The sequence below is a fragment of the Limulus polyphemus genome, unplaced genomic scaffold (assembly GCF_000517525.1).
Source record: "Limulus polyphemus unplaced genomic scaffold, Limulus_polyphemus-2.1.2 Scaffold562, whole genome shotgun sequence".
Classification (NCBI taxonomy): domain Eukaryota; kingdom Metazoa; phylum Arthropoda; class Merostomata; order Xiphosura; family Limulidae; genus Limulus; species Limulus polyphemus.
The window spans coordinates 441,159-457,038 of NW_013666172.1; the positions used below are offsets into that span (position 1 = coordinate 441,159).

Below are 15,880 nucleotides of genomic sequence, written 5' to 3' on the forward strand. Positions count from 1 at the left end.
ATTCTAACTACTGTGCTTATGCAGCAGGTTCTCGTTAAGAAAACGTAACGGTCGTACATACAAACAAGCAGAATAATAGTATAGATTTTTATTTAGGTTTCCAATTGCTCAGCAATGAAATACTTTCAGGCATATTAAAACTAGGAATGAATTGAAACTCCAAATGTCACGATGCAAAATGATTTAGAACAATTTTATCTGCGGGAGAGGGCTTTTAAGTTATTATGGTATATATATTGCATAAGGTGACAATAGTCTAAGCAAATTCCTTGAGCTATGAGCTTCGATATCGAGTGAAAAGGCTCGTCTGAAACGACTTGGTTGAATTACACATTCTTCTTCTTATTGGAAAGTAGTATTTGGGGTGTAATTTCAAGCGTTTAATTATATTGTCTGTCTTGTGGTGATATTTCGCAAGGAACGACTGAGTCATGTTGTTTTCTGTCACTTGAGTAATGACTTAAAAACATTGATGAAAGGTTTGTTTGTTGTTAAGCACAACTCTACATACTAGTCTATCTGTGCTGTGCCATCATGGGTATTGAGACCCGGTTCTGAGTGTTATAAGCCTTCAGACTTACCCCTGAGCCACTGGGGGCCTTTCTGTTATTGTTGAATCTTTCAGTAACATGTAAACATAATAAAAGATAAAGTAGCAAAATTTTTGATATTAAGGATACAAATACGCCTACGTAAGATAATGTTGAAGCATAAGAAATTAGTGAAACAAGTTGCCTATAAGGAAAGTGAAAACCAGAAGAAGAAAATACAGTATTACAAGAATTCAGATAATTTTCGATGTTATAGGAGGAAAATGCCTTGTTAGCTCTCAGGTTAGTTACTTCAATATAATATGAAATTCCATCTCATCTTGAAACAACTCACTTTTAAATTTTACTAATTTTTCACAAGGCAATGATGTTTGAAGTAATTCTGTAGTTGTATATTTTTACGTAATGTGTGTAAAATAAGCTAATTCATCAAAACCCCAAGAATATAAGACTAATTCCCACTATCTGTTCTATGTAATATGTTACGTACGTTCGATCATGGTATAGAGATAGAGAGCAAAAACCGTTTACTTCACGGTGGAACAATCTGTTCTAGATCCTATGCAACCCACTACTACTATACATATATAAATATTGGGGGAGGGTATATGTCTGTATTGGAGAGTGGGTGTATTAGTTCAGGTTCCAAAGTCAGAAATGTATAAATGCAATAAACATAGTAAAAAAAAAAGATGGTACCTTAAGAAATACTTGTCCTAAGGTAGCTAATTTTCACCAGAAGCACATTGAGATTCAAAAGTATTATTTAGAAGATTTGGACACTGATCAGTGTGTTTCAAGAGATGTGGCAAAAGGTGTCCAATATGGTTTCAATCAGTATGTATTAAGTCTATCCTTAAATAAATATTTTCAAACATTATCTATTCTGGACAATGTTGATTGATCTTTGTAATCTATCTTCTGATGGCCGTTCCAATATTAACTAAACGACAATGGCTTATCAGATGAAATTTATTCCTCTTTTTGAACTTTCTTATTGAATATATTGCATTTCCATTATTTGAAAGTGTTGAAAACATTGAAAATGACCAAAAAACACTGTTAATCTTGCTCATCACTCACTCAAAAATATTTTATGTTTGGTGTGTGGTACAATAAATGCTCATCTTGCAGTCATTGTTCGATTCATCAGAAATATCATCGATATTTGTTGCAACGTCCTTAGGTATAGAAACTAGCCTGGGGATCCTGTGTTCCTTGTTCCATTGGATTCCTAGGAAACACATTATTGACGCTATGTGAGCACAACACCACACTACGAATGTATGAAATACCAGAACAGTATAGATGGATTACCCTGCGGTCATGATAAATCTAGAGAGAGAGAGGGTACAACTTATTTGAAACAAAGGACTAAATCTTTGTATTTAGAAGGTCATCCTTTTACTACTGACCAATACGTCACGCAGTCTATTTTCAAATAGCTTTTCTAGTGTGTATGTTACCAAATGCTTTAGATGATGTTCATCCAATGTTAGAAACCACATATATGTTTTTCAGAGAACTGTGGAAAGTTCAGTGCTGTACCATCTGCTTCAACCTGCATCAACACCAACCTCTTTCGCGTCAAATATTCAAAGTATGTAATTTCTTAGTGAATGAGTGTTGAGTTGTTTCATCACTTTGAGCACGCGTTGTGCAACAATAGAATCAGCTTCTGTGTTCTTCATGAGAGCAGGCCAATGGCATTATAAGGGGAGTGCAACTTCTTGCCTAATCCTGTATGAGATTAATCTACAGATTGAAATCCGGTAGCGTTCACTATGCTTGTGACCATTTATCACTTCTACCACGTAACACACTTTTGTGACAAGACTTGAATGATTAGATGATTGTTACACCAATTTTGTAGTTACAAAGACACGTGTGTTTTCACATCCTGCTTGTGAAGGAAAATCAATGAACTACTCAATAATGTATCCACAACTGTGATGCCATATGCTTTCTTCAAAAGGCGAATATGTTTAACACCATTCGGAAATGTGGTCAGTAATTGCTGCATCATTATTATCTTTCAGTAAGATATGGACAAAGGACTGACATAATATACCCGTCAGTGTAATATTCATCGTTGGTTTGATAAGCGGCTGCTGTTTGTGCGTAATTTTTATCTTGCGAATACATAATTATCTTTTTTTTGTACATATATGCCATCTAAAACCTAGAAGACAACATCACTGTTCCCTTCCATCAAAAGGTCTTGTATAAGATGATATATGGTTAACTATCATTTATTGGTTGCTAATGTGTCTACGTCCAAAGTACAGATGAGTTAAATAGAATGAACCAAGAGTATTGCTCTTTTTATGTTAAATTATCCATAGAAAGTGCAATGAGGAAAATCCTCAAGTACATTTGCACATAACTTATACAGATTTCCCTCAAAGATGGAATCCTAGAATACCGGACATCGAACTTAGACTTGATGATTCCAGTCGCATTAATAAGTATAAGATAACTAGCAGTCTATTCCATCTGAAGTTTTGGTGATGCACTTGTGTTCTCTAAAAGATCAATTGCATTCATTCTGTTGCAGTTAATATGGTCTTACATCTTCGCATCTATTCCTGACATGAGTCTGATACAAACTGACTACTTTTTATAGATGCACACTTCACATGGCATACGAAACATGCATGATTTGATGATGTTTCCCTAACATTGCTTAACTATAATTCATTATGGTCCTTATAAATTACACACTAAACAAAACGACAAACCATCATTGATTTGTCAGCTATAAAAGTGCCACATATGTCAATGAATAGTGATATTTCTGATATGTTACCTTACAGCTGTGACTTCACTGTTGATTTATGTAAAATCAATGTAAATTTATTCAGTGATTACCTTTTGTATACTGTACATTTTCACCACAAAACAAAACTTTTAAATACTCTGAAATATGACAAAAATGGATGTTTACACTTGAACAAGAACAATGGTTGTTATGTCAAAATAGCTAAAATAGCAAAATAGTGTAATAAGTATGAAAACATACAACCAGAAGATCACATGTAATATCACTAAAATAACTCCCTTTTTACCTCCTAGGTAGCTAGCCTCTGTATATGAGGGGTCAGGGCCTTTTGGCGCAACCCCTGGGCTTGTCAAATAGTACTTAACTAAGCTCAACCCAAGAGTGACGGTCAAATAGAAGAGTAGCCTTAAAGTTGACGGTGAGTGCTGTTACCTTCCTTTTGTCTATCGAAATTATAGACAGCTATTTGCAAGTAGTCATTGTGTAAGTTAGTTATGTGCAGATGGTCCTTGTGAAAGTTACCTATATGCAGGTAGTCCTTGGGTAAGACAACTATTTGCAAGTAGTCCTTGTGAAAGTTACCTATATGCAGGTAGTCCTTGGGTAAGTTAGCTATGTGCAGGTAGTCCTTGTGAAAGTTACCTATATGCAGGTTGTCCTTGGGTAAGACAGCTATTTGCAGGTAGTCCTTGTGAAAGTTACCTATATGCAGGTAGTCCTTGGGTAAGATAGCTTTGTGCACGTAGTCCTTGGGTAAGTCAGCTACTTGCAGGTCGTTCTTGGGTAAGTTAGTTATGTGCAGTTTGTCCTTGTGTAAGTTAGCTATGCGCACGTAGTCCTTGGGTCAGACAGCTATGTGCAGGTAGTCCTTGGATAAGTTAGCTATGTGCAGGTGGTCCCTGGGTAAGACAGCTATTTGCAGGTAGTCCTTGGGTAAGACAGCTATTTGCAGGTAGTCTTTGTGTAAGTTAGTTGTGTCCAGATGGTCCTTGTGTAAGTTAGCTATGTGCAGGTAGTCCTTGGTTACGTTTGCGTGAAAAATACAAAAATGTCCGAGTAAAAACTCGCATTGCTGAGAGGGAGAGAGAGAGAAAGAAGTAAAATAAAATAACATGGTTTTGCGACAGTCAGTAGAATGTCCTGAATGAAATTTGGTATTCTCAGTCTGCCTTTGAGAAACTCTGTTTCCAAAGGATGATAACATGCGTATATATATATATTATGATCACCCTGTAGTACGAAACAAAAATAATTAGAAATTCAACCTTCTACTTGAATGATATACAAATAAGCACGAGCAACCTCAAAAATAGCACTTCAGTTCAAGCCATAACATTTATATATATACGCTATGAAAGTTTGTGTGTGTTTTTGTGTGACTGTTCTTACGCAAGACGCGAGCAGAAACAATTCTGATAAAAGTTAATAAAAGATAAATTAACGTTTCTAAGTAAAAACTTTATTCCGTTTTCTTTTATTCGACGTTTCGGGCAGATGTCCCTCGTCATGCAGTAAACATTATGTTACACAGGAGCCAGTCGAAGAATAAATACTAGAAGAATTAGAACATATAGAGGCTCTAATTACACACTTTCTACGTTGTGCATCTTAACAAAAATATTATATGAGAAGAGTTATTGTTGACCTTTTTTTGTCGTAAATAAAATTAAAATTTGAAAGAAAATGAGAAACTTGTGGTTACAGCAACTGGAATATAAATATATACAAAAAGTAATAGAAATAATAATCCAGTGAAACATATCAAAGAATGGGAAGACTTTCACCAAAGTAAGATTCAAAAAGAGATTGACCAAGGAGTAAATGGTAAATAAAATATTTGATTGAATAAAAATCTTATTTCAGAGTAAATCTTACGTTAATTCTATAAGGTGATTTGGTGTTGAGTTGAAAGATGGGGTGGTGTTCTAGGTTTTCTTACTTTAACTTCTCGAGTGAGGTGCGTGTTCTACAACTTCCGAAAAGATGTGCTAATCTTTCTCCAATCTTTTCCAATAAATATTTTTCCAATCAGATTGAGTCTCTTAACGTCCATGTTATCGGAGGCAAGATTCAGTAGCGATATATTCTTTAACAAAAACTGTTTGTGGTTTTAAACTCAATTTCTTCTCACTTCATTTTGCTCCCCAGTAACACAGCGGCATGTCTATGGACTTACAATGCTAGAAACCGGGTTTCGATACCCCTGGCGGGCAGAGCACAGATAGCCATTTGCATAGCTTTGTGCTTAACATCAACCAAACAAACACTTCACCTTACATTACAGCCTATGATTTTGAATCCGCAATGGACAAATTAAGTGCAATGTGGGGGAAAAAAGAACATTGTTTAATACACTAACATTTATATCGATATTTAGGTGACTGGTTATACACGAACATTTATATCGATATTTAGGTAACTGGTTATACACTAACATTTATATCGATATTTAGGTAACTGGTTATACACGAACATTTGTATCGATATTTAGGTATCTAGTTATACACGGACATTTATATCGATATTTAGGTATCTAGTTATACACGGACATTTATATCGATACTTAGGCATCAATTATACGTGAACATTTATATCGGTATTTTGGTGACTGGTTATACATGAACATTTGTATCGATATTTAGGTATCTAGATGTACATGAACATTTATATCGATATTTAGGTATCTAGTTATACACGGACATTTATATCGATATTTAGGTATCTAGTTATACATGAACATTTATATCGATATTTAGGTATCTGGTTATATACTGACATTTATATCGATACTTAGGCATCTAGTTATACATGAACATTTATATCGATATTTAGGTATCTAGTTATACACGGACATTTATATCGATATTTAGGTATCTAGTTATACATGAACATTTATATCGATATTTAGGTATCTGGTTATACACTGACATTTATATCGATATTTAGGTATCTAGTTATACATGAACATTTATATCGATATTTAGGTATCTAGTTATACACGGACATTTATATCGATATTTAGATATTTAGTTATACATGAACATTTATATCGATATTTAGGTATCTAGTTATACGTGAACATTTATATCGATATTTAGGTATCTGGTTATATACTGACATTTATATCGATACTTAGGCATCTAGTTATACATGAACATTTATATCGATATTTAGGTATCTGGTTATACATGAACATTTATATCGATATTTAGGTATCTAGTTATACACGGACATTTATATCGATATTTAGGTATCTAGTTATACACGGACATTTATATCGATATTAGGCATCTAGTTATACATGAACATTTATATCGATATTTAGGTATCTAGTTATACACGGACATTTATATCGATAGTTAGGCATCTAGTTATACATGAACATTTATATCGATAGTTAGGCATCTAGTTATACATGAACATTTATATCGGTATTGAGGCATCTAGTTATACATGAACATTTATATCGGTATTTAGGAATCTAGTTATACACGAACATTTATATCGATATTTAGGAATCTAGTTATACGTGAACATTTGTATTTAAAGATACTAGTTTTATAATTCTTCTTTTTGCTTTGGGTATAAAGTATTTAAAAATTGTTTGATCAAAAAATAATATTATCCTTTGATTATTGATAATACAATATAGTTGGTGAACTATGCTTTAATAAATTTGAAAAAATGGATTTCTATCACTTTATGCCGGCAGCATGTAAAAAAAAGAAGAACCAATGGTAGAGAGTGTATAGTGCAGAGAAACTCTGAGACTAGGATTTCTACCACTTGATGCGGGAATGTAATAAACAAGAACCAGTAGTACAGAGTGTATAATGTAGAGAAACTCTGAAACTAAGATTTCTATCACTTTATGCCTCCAGATTTTTTTAAAAAAAGAACCAGTGGTAGAGAGTGTATAGTGTAGAGAAACTCTGAGACTAGGATTTCTATCACTTTATGCCTCCAGCTTTAAAAAAAATAAAAGAATCAGTGGCACAGAGTGTATAATGTAGAGAAACTCTGAAACTAGGATTTCTATCACTTCATGCCTCCAGACTTTAAAAAAAAAAGAACCAGTGGTACAGAGTGTATAGTTTAGAGAAACTCTGAGATTAGGATTTCTACCACTTGATGCGGGAATGTAAAAAAGAAGAAGAACCAGTGGTACAGAGTGTATAATGTAGAGAAACTCTGAAACTAAAGTTGCAGTTTTTGTTAAAGGGAAGTGTCGTCTTTTATTATAAAAAATATATAAAACAAGCTGATTCACGTTTTTCTAAGTTGCACATCTATACATTAAATGCATTGCAATAAACACGTCAGTAAAAGTAAGCATAACGTTGCATATTTTAGATGTTTTACGTAGCCCAAAAATCACGATTTATGAACTTTGTATGTTTATCCCGAAACTAAACTAAGATATGACAAACTTTAGGTTTTGAAGAAGCATCAGCAGATAAAATGTTTGATTAACCTCTAGCATGAAACAAATAGTAATAATAAAGAACGACAAGTATAATTTGCGTGTTGGAAATCCCCCTCTTCAAAAACCCGGTACTGCGTATTTGGAGTAATAAAATTACTCATAGACAATAATATGCTTGTTACTTACTTTACGGTAATTCGATAGACATATCGTCATCGTGTTTTGTATTTAATTTAGTAACATGATGAAAGCATGACTGAAAAATATATCTTGATTTTTCAGCACTCAACTTATAAACTGTTTCCTCACTGATTATTTCATCAATGAAAATGATATTGAGAGCATGACTTCATTTAGAAACATTCGTGATATTATTAGAATATAATCAAATGTGAGTTTTACAATTATACATCTATACTACAATGCGATGCGTAAAATGTTTTATGTACACGATATTTTGGACAAAAATAGAAAACAATTTGTTTGTAGTAAAGCACAAAGCTACAGAATGGGCTATCTGTGCTGTGCCCACCATGAGTATCGAAACACGGTTTTTAGCGTCATATGTCTGCAGACATACTGCTGAGCCAACTGGGGGACATAAAAAAACATCCAAAATCAACTGGTATAGGAATGGTTACAATTTTACTTCTTTATTACTCATCATACTGGATAAGTTGACTATTTACACATATACGTCTTTAAGTCCCAGCGTGAAAGATAAAATCAAATTTCAATGTAATTTTGAAAAATAACTAAAAACGGATTACACAGGAAAATGTATCTTTCAAACTTTTGATGAAAACTTAGGTTCTTCTTTTTATAAACGACGACAAAGACTATCAAGCTTCTTATTTCTAAATTTCGATGTTAATAGATTTTATCAATGTTTACTGAACAATATGCAAAGATTTTCCTAAGACTTACGGTATGAAAAATACTAAGTGTAGAATTAAAAAGAAAATGAAAAAAATAGAGTATTTTAAGAGTAGCTCGCAGATAGACTGATTGGGAAAAAAATAAATCTGTCAGTAGATGTTAATAAGTATGTAGAAATTAACGGAGAATTAATTATTAAATGATGTTCAAGGGAAGAAACACGAAATATAAAAACAAAGCTAGAATATCGTACGTGGACTTTTTTCATCTAGAACCAAACTAAGCCTACTTTTAATTCAATATCGTGAGCAGCTTTACAGTGGAAACGTTTAAGTAATTATACAACTTGTCAACCCATAGAAACAGGCCATCTTCAAGCGTTGTATGGCTAAAAGTTGTATAATTACAAACTAAGCCTACTTTTAATTCAATATCGTGAGCAGCTTTACAGTGGAAACGTTTAAGTAATTATACAACTTGTCAACCCATAGAAACAGGCCATCTTCAAGCGTTGTATGGTTAAAAGTTGTTGTTAATCATACAATGAAAGAAGATGAGCCATGGGTGTTGAAATATCTAAGTTTTAGTTGCTTAAAAATTTTCCATTGCAAATATGTTCATGATATTTGATTTAAGCACCGAGTGAGATCCCTTCTCTTAATACTTACTTAAGAACTATTACTTTGATATCTAAAAACATCATTAACCTGTATTGACCTTTATGTCAAGAAGTAATCATGACCAAAAGTTCACGCCAACATTAAATCCTTGCACTTCCATAATCCTGCTTGCCAACAATTAGGTCATTCTCAACCCGCTTATAGGGATAACATATAAAACATCTGAGTTCGATTTTCAACTTAAAATATGTACGTGAGAAAATTGGTTGTTGACATAACCCAAAGTTTCAGACATTATCGTAGTTTAAATAAAAATTCAAGAAACAGTATTATTTCAAAAAAAAACAACCCAAAAACAATCGTATTAGTTATGGAACGAGGTTATTTTAACTCTAAATAAAAATAACGAACAAACAAATAAACAACAACAGCAGAAATCTTCGTTATCAAGCTGTTTTCAGAGAACCTTGGTGATCGAGGCAAGTCTCTATTTTCTTATACTATTCCGTGTTAAAACAGCATGATCATAACGAACAACTTGAGACTCAAATAACGTATCTATTAACTTCTTGGGTGCGTTTTGTTTCGACTCCAATGTATGTCATAAATCTTTATTACATAACGAAACTCGCCCATTTCGTTGCGTAAAAATGGTTAATTTAAAGAAGTTCAAGTTAAAAATTGTTATTCTTTTGTAATTCCCTATTCTCTCTTTTACTGTTTACTTAGTGAAACTTGTTTGTTGGTAGATAAAGGTATGTTTGAATTCTCATACGAATAACTAGACATTTTAATATAAACAACTGTATATTATTTTTCTACATTTAATGTTTGGGATATGAAATAACGAAAATGTGGCACTAGCTTAAAAACTCAAAACGTTTTTAATGTAATATATTAAAATACTCTCAAAAAGTAAACACAGAACTACAATATATTAAACTCTGCTGAACCCACGAAGACTAACGTAATGGTATTAATTGAAAGGTGCTAGAAAGCGGATCGGAGTGGTCCTGTGTTAATTAAACTGTACGGACTCACAAGAATGGTTAATATGATGGACTACTTTCACAACTACTTGTTTTCATTAGTAGTGCTTAACTATTTATTTTAAGTTTACAAAAACAATGAAATACGTATAGAGAGAATAAAAATAACAGGTCTGTTCTACTGATTTTAAAGGATCTTCGCATAATATATATATTTTACATATACTTTCAAGTTCCCTCGTAAGCTCTTCGGTAGGTGTTGATTATTGAAAATGTATATTTTTTCAGAGAAAAACAACCGAATAAGCTTGTAAATATGTAATCTTTTATTTTGAATAATTATTTCAAAAGTTCTGTAATGTCTGTTTAATTTTTACATGACACTAGTGTTATCGATTTCTGGTATATATACACTTAGAATAATTCTGATTTATATTGTCTTAGATGGTTAACACACTAAATGTGAAACCTCGTTGTGGAAAAACAACTACAATAAATTGCAAATCAAATATTTGTAAAAGAAACAGGCTTCACATTTCCTCGCGTTAAAAACGGCAGCCGGATAATTATAACCAAGACATACCCGATATACTATTTATTGATCGAGATTTCTTTATTGAATTTATTCACATTGCCAAAACGTGGAAAAACTAGAAACAATATAGGCTTAAGAATATTCACCTTATTGTACTTATATGTCAAAGCGATTCAGATTTCACAAAATAGGTTTATTTCTGTGTTTAAAAGCATTTATTAAAAAAAAAAAAGACGATGTTATATCATTACACAATGAACATTAACTGTTTATGATAAGCTAAAATCGCTTTTATATTTCTAATAAAATATAAAAACTGATAAAAAACTCACCTTCGGTAGTTGTTAGTAAAAGTGCGAATAATGTCCCAAATGTCACACTCAAACAAATGCTATATTTCATAACTGACATGATAAAAATAAGCCAAGTTTGCGACATTCTACAGTTCGATGCAATGTTGTTTTAGTAAGAAGTCGTTCGTAGCAGGAGTGGTTGTTCCATCTCACATCATTTCTATAAGATCCACGATTCAAGGCTGAAGAACAAACTTGCAACAGTAAGGGGTATGCCGAGATATTTGGTTGTGATCATTGGTTTGAATCTTTCGACTCCTAAACAGTGCTTCCCATGCAAACTGCGAGACTAACAGCAGCGGCTCACCATACAGCGCGTGCTTTCAGGGGATGACTGCACGAGAGAAGGCAAAAAGACGCTTCTCTAGACTCAGAGGTAATGTCCTAGGAAGACAGCGCCACCTAGTGACAGGTAACAGAATTTGTATAAAACACTAAATGTGTGAGTATAAGTTGGCCAACTGCCAGATTCCCTGTACTCAGGTGCATTATGGTCGACAGAGACGGCTGAAAGTATAATGAATGTTAAAATAGATTCAAGATGACAATTGTAACACTGTTGAAATTATCAGAAGTAAGAACAGAACTACATTTGGCCATCTTCCTCATGAGTTTCAAAAGTACAGTGTTCCTGTACTCTAAGTACGTAAAGTTAGCATGGAGAACAATAAGAAAGAAATCAGTACATTATTAACCATATCCGCAGTGGTTCAGTGATGTCTGAAGGCCTATATCGCTAGAAACCGGGTTTCCTTCCCTTGTGGTGGGGACAGCACAGATAGCCTGGTAAAGGATGAGTTAAAATGAAAACTTTATTTCATAGAATATCTGGTATAATATGAGGCTATCTCAAAGAAAATTATGCCAAGTTTTATTTTCGATTACTTCATTATGTACTGTGTTTTGAATAATATACTGTAAAATAGTTATCGGATCGGGCTTGGGGATTAACTTACCGGTGGCATTTTGGAAGGTCCTAGGTATTATAGTGTTGGACACGTTCCGTATATTCAGCTGTAGGGGCGTAATACTTATGACAGCCAATTCAGCTATCCATTTAAGAATAGCCATATACGCGGTGGGTGATGCTGCTGATTGCCCTTCTACGTCCATATGACGCATATGGTGCCCTTCCAGTTGAAAGTATTAATACCAAACTACTTCAAATTGTTTAATTTTAATTGCAATGAAATATTCCAATTAGGAATTCATAATTAGAAAATATTTAACCTTTCGAGTTATACCTGCTCTAAACGTATGATAAAGTATGATACGTATGCTCTAAACGTATGATAAAGTAAACTCAATAAAGTGAACATTTGTGCTTAAATTGAAAACAATAGATTTTTTTATAATAGCCACTGAATTTTATATGTGATACTTTAATATTTTACTTACTAGATGCTCTTCTATAATGAATAAAATATTTTGACCTCTAGTAATTAAAAATATCTGAAGATATATACGACCGAGTCAGGCTGATAATAGAATAGATATTTGTGTGTTCCATATAGAAGTTTCTGAATGTATACAAAGAATCTAAGTAATTGTAGTTTATAAAAGTAAAAACTGTGTGGTGGCTTAGCTAGCATTATGCTACACTTATTGGTAAGTCATCATTTTGAAGGCAAAGATAGTTTAGCTTATTAACCTAATATTTGTTTTATTTATTTATTTTCTCGCTTAAAGTGTTTAGCCCCGGACAAAGAATAAGCTCTCTTTCCCCGGCCCCACATTTCCAGGTGGTTAGGGCGCTGGACTCGCAATCTGAGGATCGCTGGTTTGAATCTCCGTCCCATCAAACATGCTTGCCCTTTCAGCCTTTTAATCAATCCCACTATTCGTTGGTAAAAGAGTAGCCCAAGAGTTGGCGGTGGGTGGTGGTGACTAGCTTCCTTCCCTCTACTCTTTCACTGCTAAATTAGGGACGGCTAGCACAGATAGGCCTCGTGTAGCTTTTCGCGAACTTCCAACCCCCCCACATTTATGAAGTCTCGTAGTGTTGTGTTGTCTTTTATTATACATCACCAACCATTTGGTACTATTTTTATTGTTTTCGTTTAAACAACAGGTACAAATCTGCAAGTCACGTCACAACCATAACCAATATAAAGTCTTGGTGCTATGGAATATACCATACTTCCATTTTAAAGATGTTTGGTATTTTATTTAGATTGTGCAATCCAACCAAAAATTTTTGTTTTGGGAAGGGGTATGTAACAGCCATTTCACATACATAATATTTTTATACTCAGAACACTAACTTGTGTTTTGATTCAGGTATTTAGAATTTCTAAATCAGAAATATCCTTGTATGTAATGGTATTCAAAAATAATGGAATATGGATCAACTTGGGGTACCAGCACCATCCAGAAAGAGACCCGCAATAAGTCGTACTCCAGCCATGGTAATCAAAGTGCAGTGTCTTGTAACAAGTGATAATCTAAGAATACAAAAATCAGCTGTAAAATCCGTACACGTGGCCCACGCAACATTCTTCAACACAATCAAAAAGATCTGCGTCTAGAAACGAGGTCAACAAGGTTTGGATTCACCAAGAAAAAGTTTCATGTCATACCTCTCGTTTAGCCATTGCATATGTCAAGCAATTGCAGAATTGATGATATTCACGATATTTCATATGAATATATGCGGGTCAGGTCGTCGGATACAGGAAGCAGGGAGGATTGTTGTGCTATGGACATGAAAGTTTTATGACGAGCCTTGCCTTTTGCAATGGAAAATACGCTGCCGGACTACTGGCAAAATGCACTGTTGTCAAATAAAGTATGGCTGGACATGGTAACATGAACTGTAATGGCGTGGTGAGGCTTCAAAATAATTTTAAATAACGTACTAAAACTCTTATATTATATACCTGAGAAGCTTGACATGGTTTATCCCCCTTCCAATAACCTCTTCAAGGTTCTTCTAGGAATAATAATGTAGCGTACGTTCTTTACTTTCGCTCTCAATCCATTTCTATAATTATCTATTTCCAGTAACCTCTTTTTTCACCTACTTCTGTTCCCTCATTTGAGATATTTCCATGTTACCCAATGGCTGCGCGCTTTTCCAGATAGGTGGACCACTTTTTCTTTCTATGATATGTCGCTGTGGTCTAAAATATAGGTCATTATCAGATGAGTAGTTTTATGTTTAACGTCAAACAATAAAATTTTCATTAATTAATTTATATTTGCCACTGATATTGAAAGTAGTTTATTAATACCATACTCTAGTGGCTGCAGCATAACAATGCTGTCTGTAAATATGTTTTCATCGTACTTATAAAAAGGATGAATGCGCTTTCATTATACTTATAAGAAATAACTTGGGTATTGAAAATGATGATACTCATAAGAAAATATATTTACTTAGAAATGGATAAATTAATTATGATATCGCACGGAAAAGTGAACGTCGTGTTGGGTGTGTGTGTTTGGACATAACATATAGCTTATTATTTGCGCTTGCAACAGTCCATCTTAAAGGTCCCCAGTGGGTAAGCGGTAACTTTCTGGACTTACAAAGCTATATTCGGGATTCAATTTCACGAGGCGAATAGTTGAAAATAGCCAATTGTATAAGTTTGTACAACAAAAACAAGAATAACAACCATCTTAAAAATTAATACGACATTACTGAAATGCGTTGTCCTGAACAAAGCGTTAACAAGACAAGCATAACTATAATTTTCAGGGTAGCTTGGACTTAGTCAGCTAATTTCGAGTTACGCTTCACTTTTAAGAAAAAAAAACGTTTAATAGAAATTTCATTTCTTCATAATTCTTTACTGGGTTGTTTAGAGAGGTTTTCTCGATGATTTCCTGCTCTCCATATAGGGAGACAATTAAAATTGTGGTTAAGAATTGCAAAGTAAGTTATCTACAAAACAAGGGTTGTTTAGAGAGGCGTTCTCGATGATTTCCTGCTCTCCATATAAGGAGACAATTAAAATTGTGGTTAACAATTGCGAACGTAAGTTATCTACAAAACAAATTACACCTAAAACTATAATAAAAATTATCAAATAGTCCCCCCTTTACAATGATACAATAGTTCTTGTCTTTACCTGTTCTAAAATGACAATTCTTTGAAATGATCAACACTAAGCATTTAAACTGAATCATCGAAAACAGTCATAGCAAAAATGAGCCCAGTGCTGAAAAAAATGTTTAAATGATCAAAAATAAGAGGAGAGAGAGAAGTTGGTCAAAGAAGAAAATCGATCACGCCAAACTTTAAACTTCTGCTTAAAAGATCCTCAAAACATCCTAGCCCAAATTACTTAATTTTTTCACAGTTTTTGTTTTAAGACAAAGACCATTTACATCTGATTTTGTAAAGTTACAAATCTAATAAAACGGAGGAAACTTTTCAGGATAAATATCGCGAGAAATGTTTCCCTATGTAGTCGATAGACATTCATGTTACATAAAACTATAATAATGTCCAACAATTCAGGCAAATCTTTGAGTCTATGATTTCAGTATAAAAAATGAAAATATTTTTAATTCAAAAATATTGCATCTCAAGAATTTGTCAAAAAAAAAAGATTAAAATAGATTAGTTTTGTACGTCGATACATAATGAATGGGTTTGTTTTTAAAAGAACACTAAATACTTTTGCTCTTTTTCTTCTGGGAATGTTTACATCAGTACGAGTTAAGATTTCAGTTTTCTGTATCTTTGTAATTTGAAACTTTTTTAGCGATTTTTCTTCAAATGTATGTTTACGTGA

General features: G+C 33.4%; 1 protein-coding gene across 1 annotated transcript in view; it reads right to left on the minus strand.

The window, feature by feature from the left end:
- Positions 1-11,446, minus strand: part of LOC106459120 (zwei Ig domain protein zig-8-like) — a 281,821-nt gene extending 270,375 nt beyond the window's left edge. The window contains exon 1 of the mRNA XM_022385547.1: positions 11,115-11,446. Within this exon, the coding sequence (XP_022241255.1) occupies positions 11,115-11,220 (106 nt within the window). The 5' untranslated portion in view covers positions 11,221-11,446. The remainder of the gene's footprint in view (positions 1-11,114) is intronic.
- Between the last annotated feature and the right edge of the window lie 4,434 nt (positions 11,447-15,880).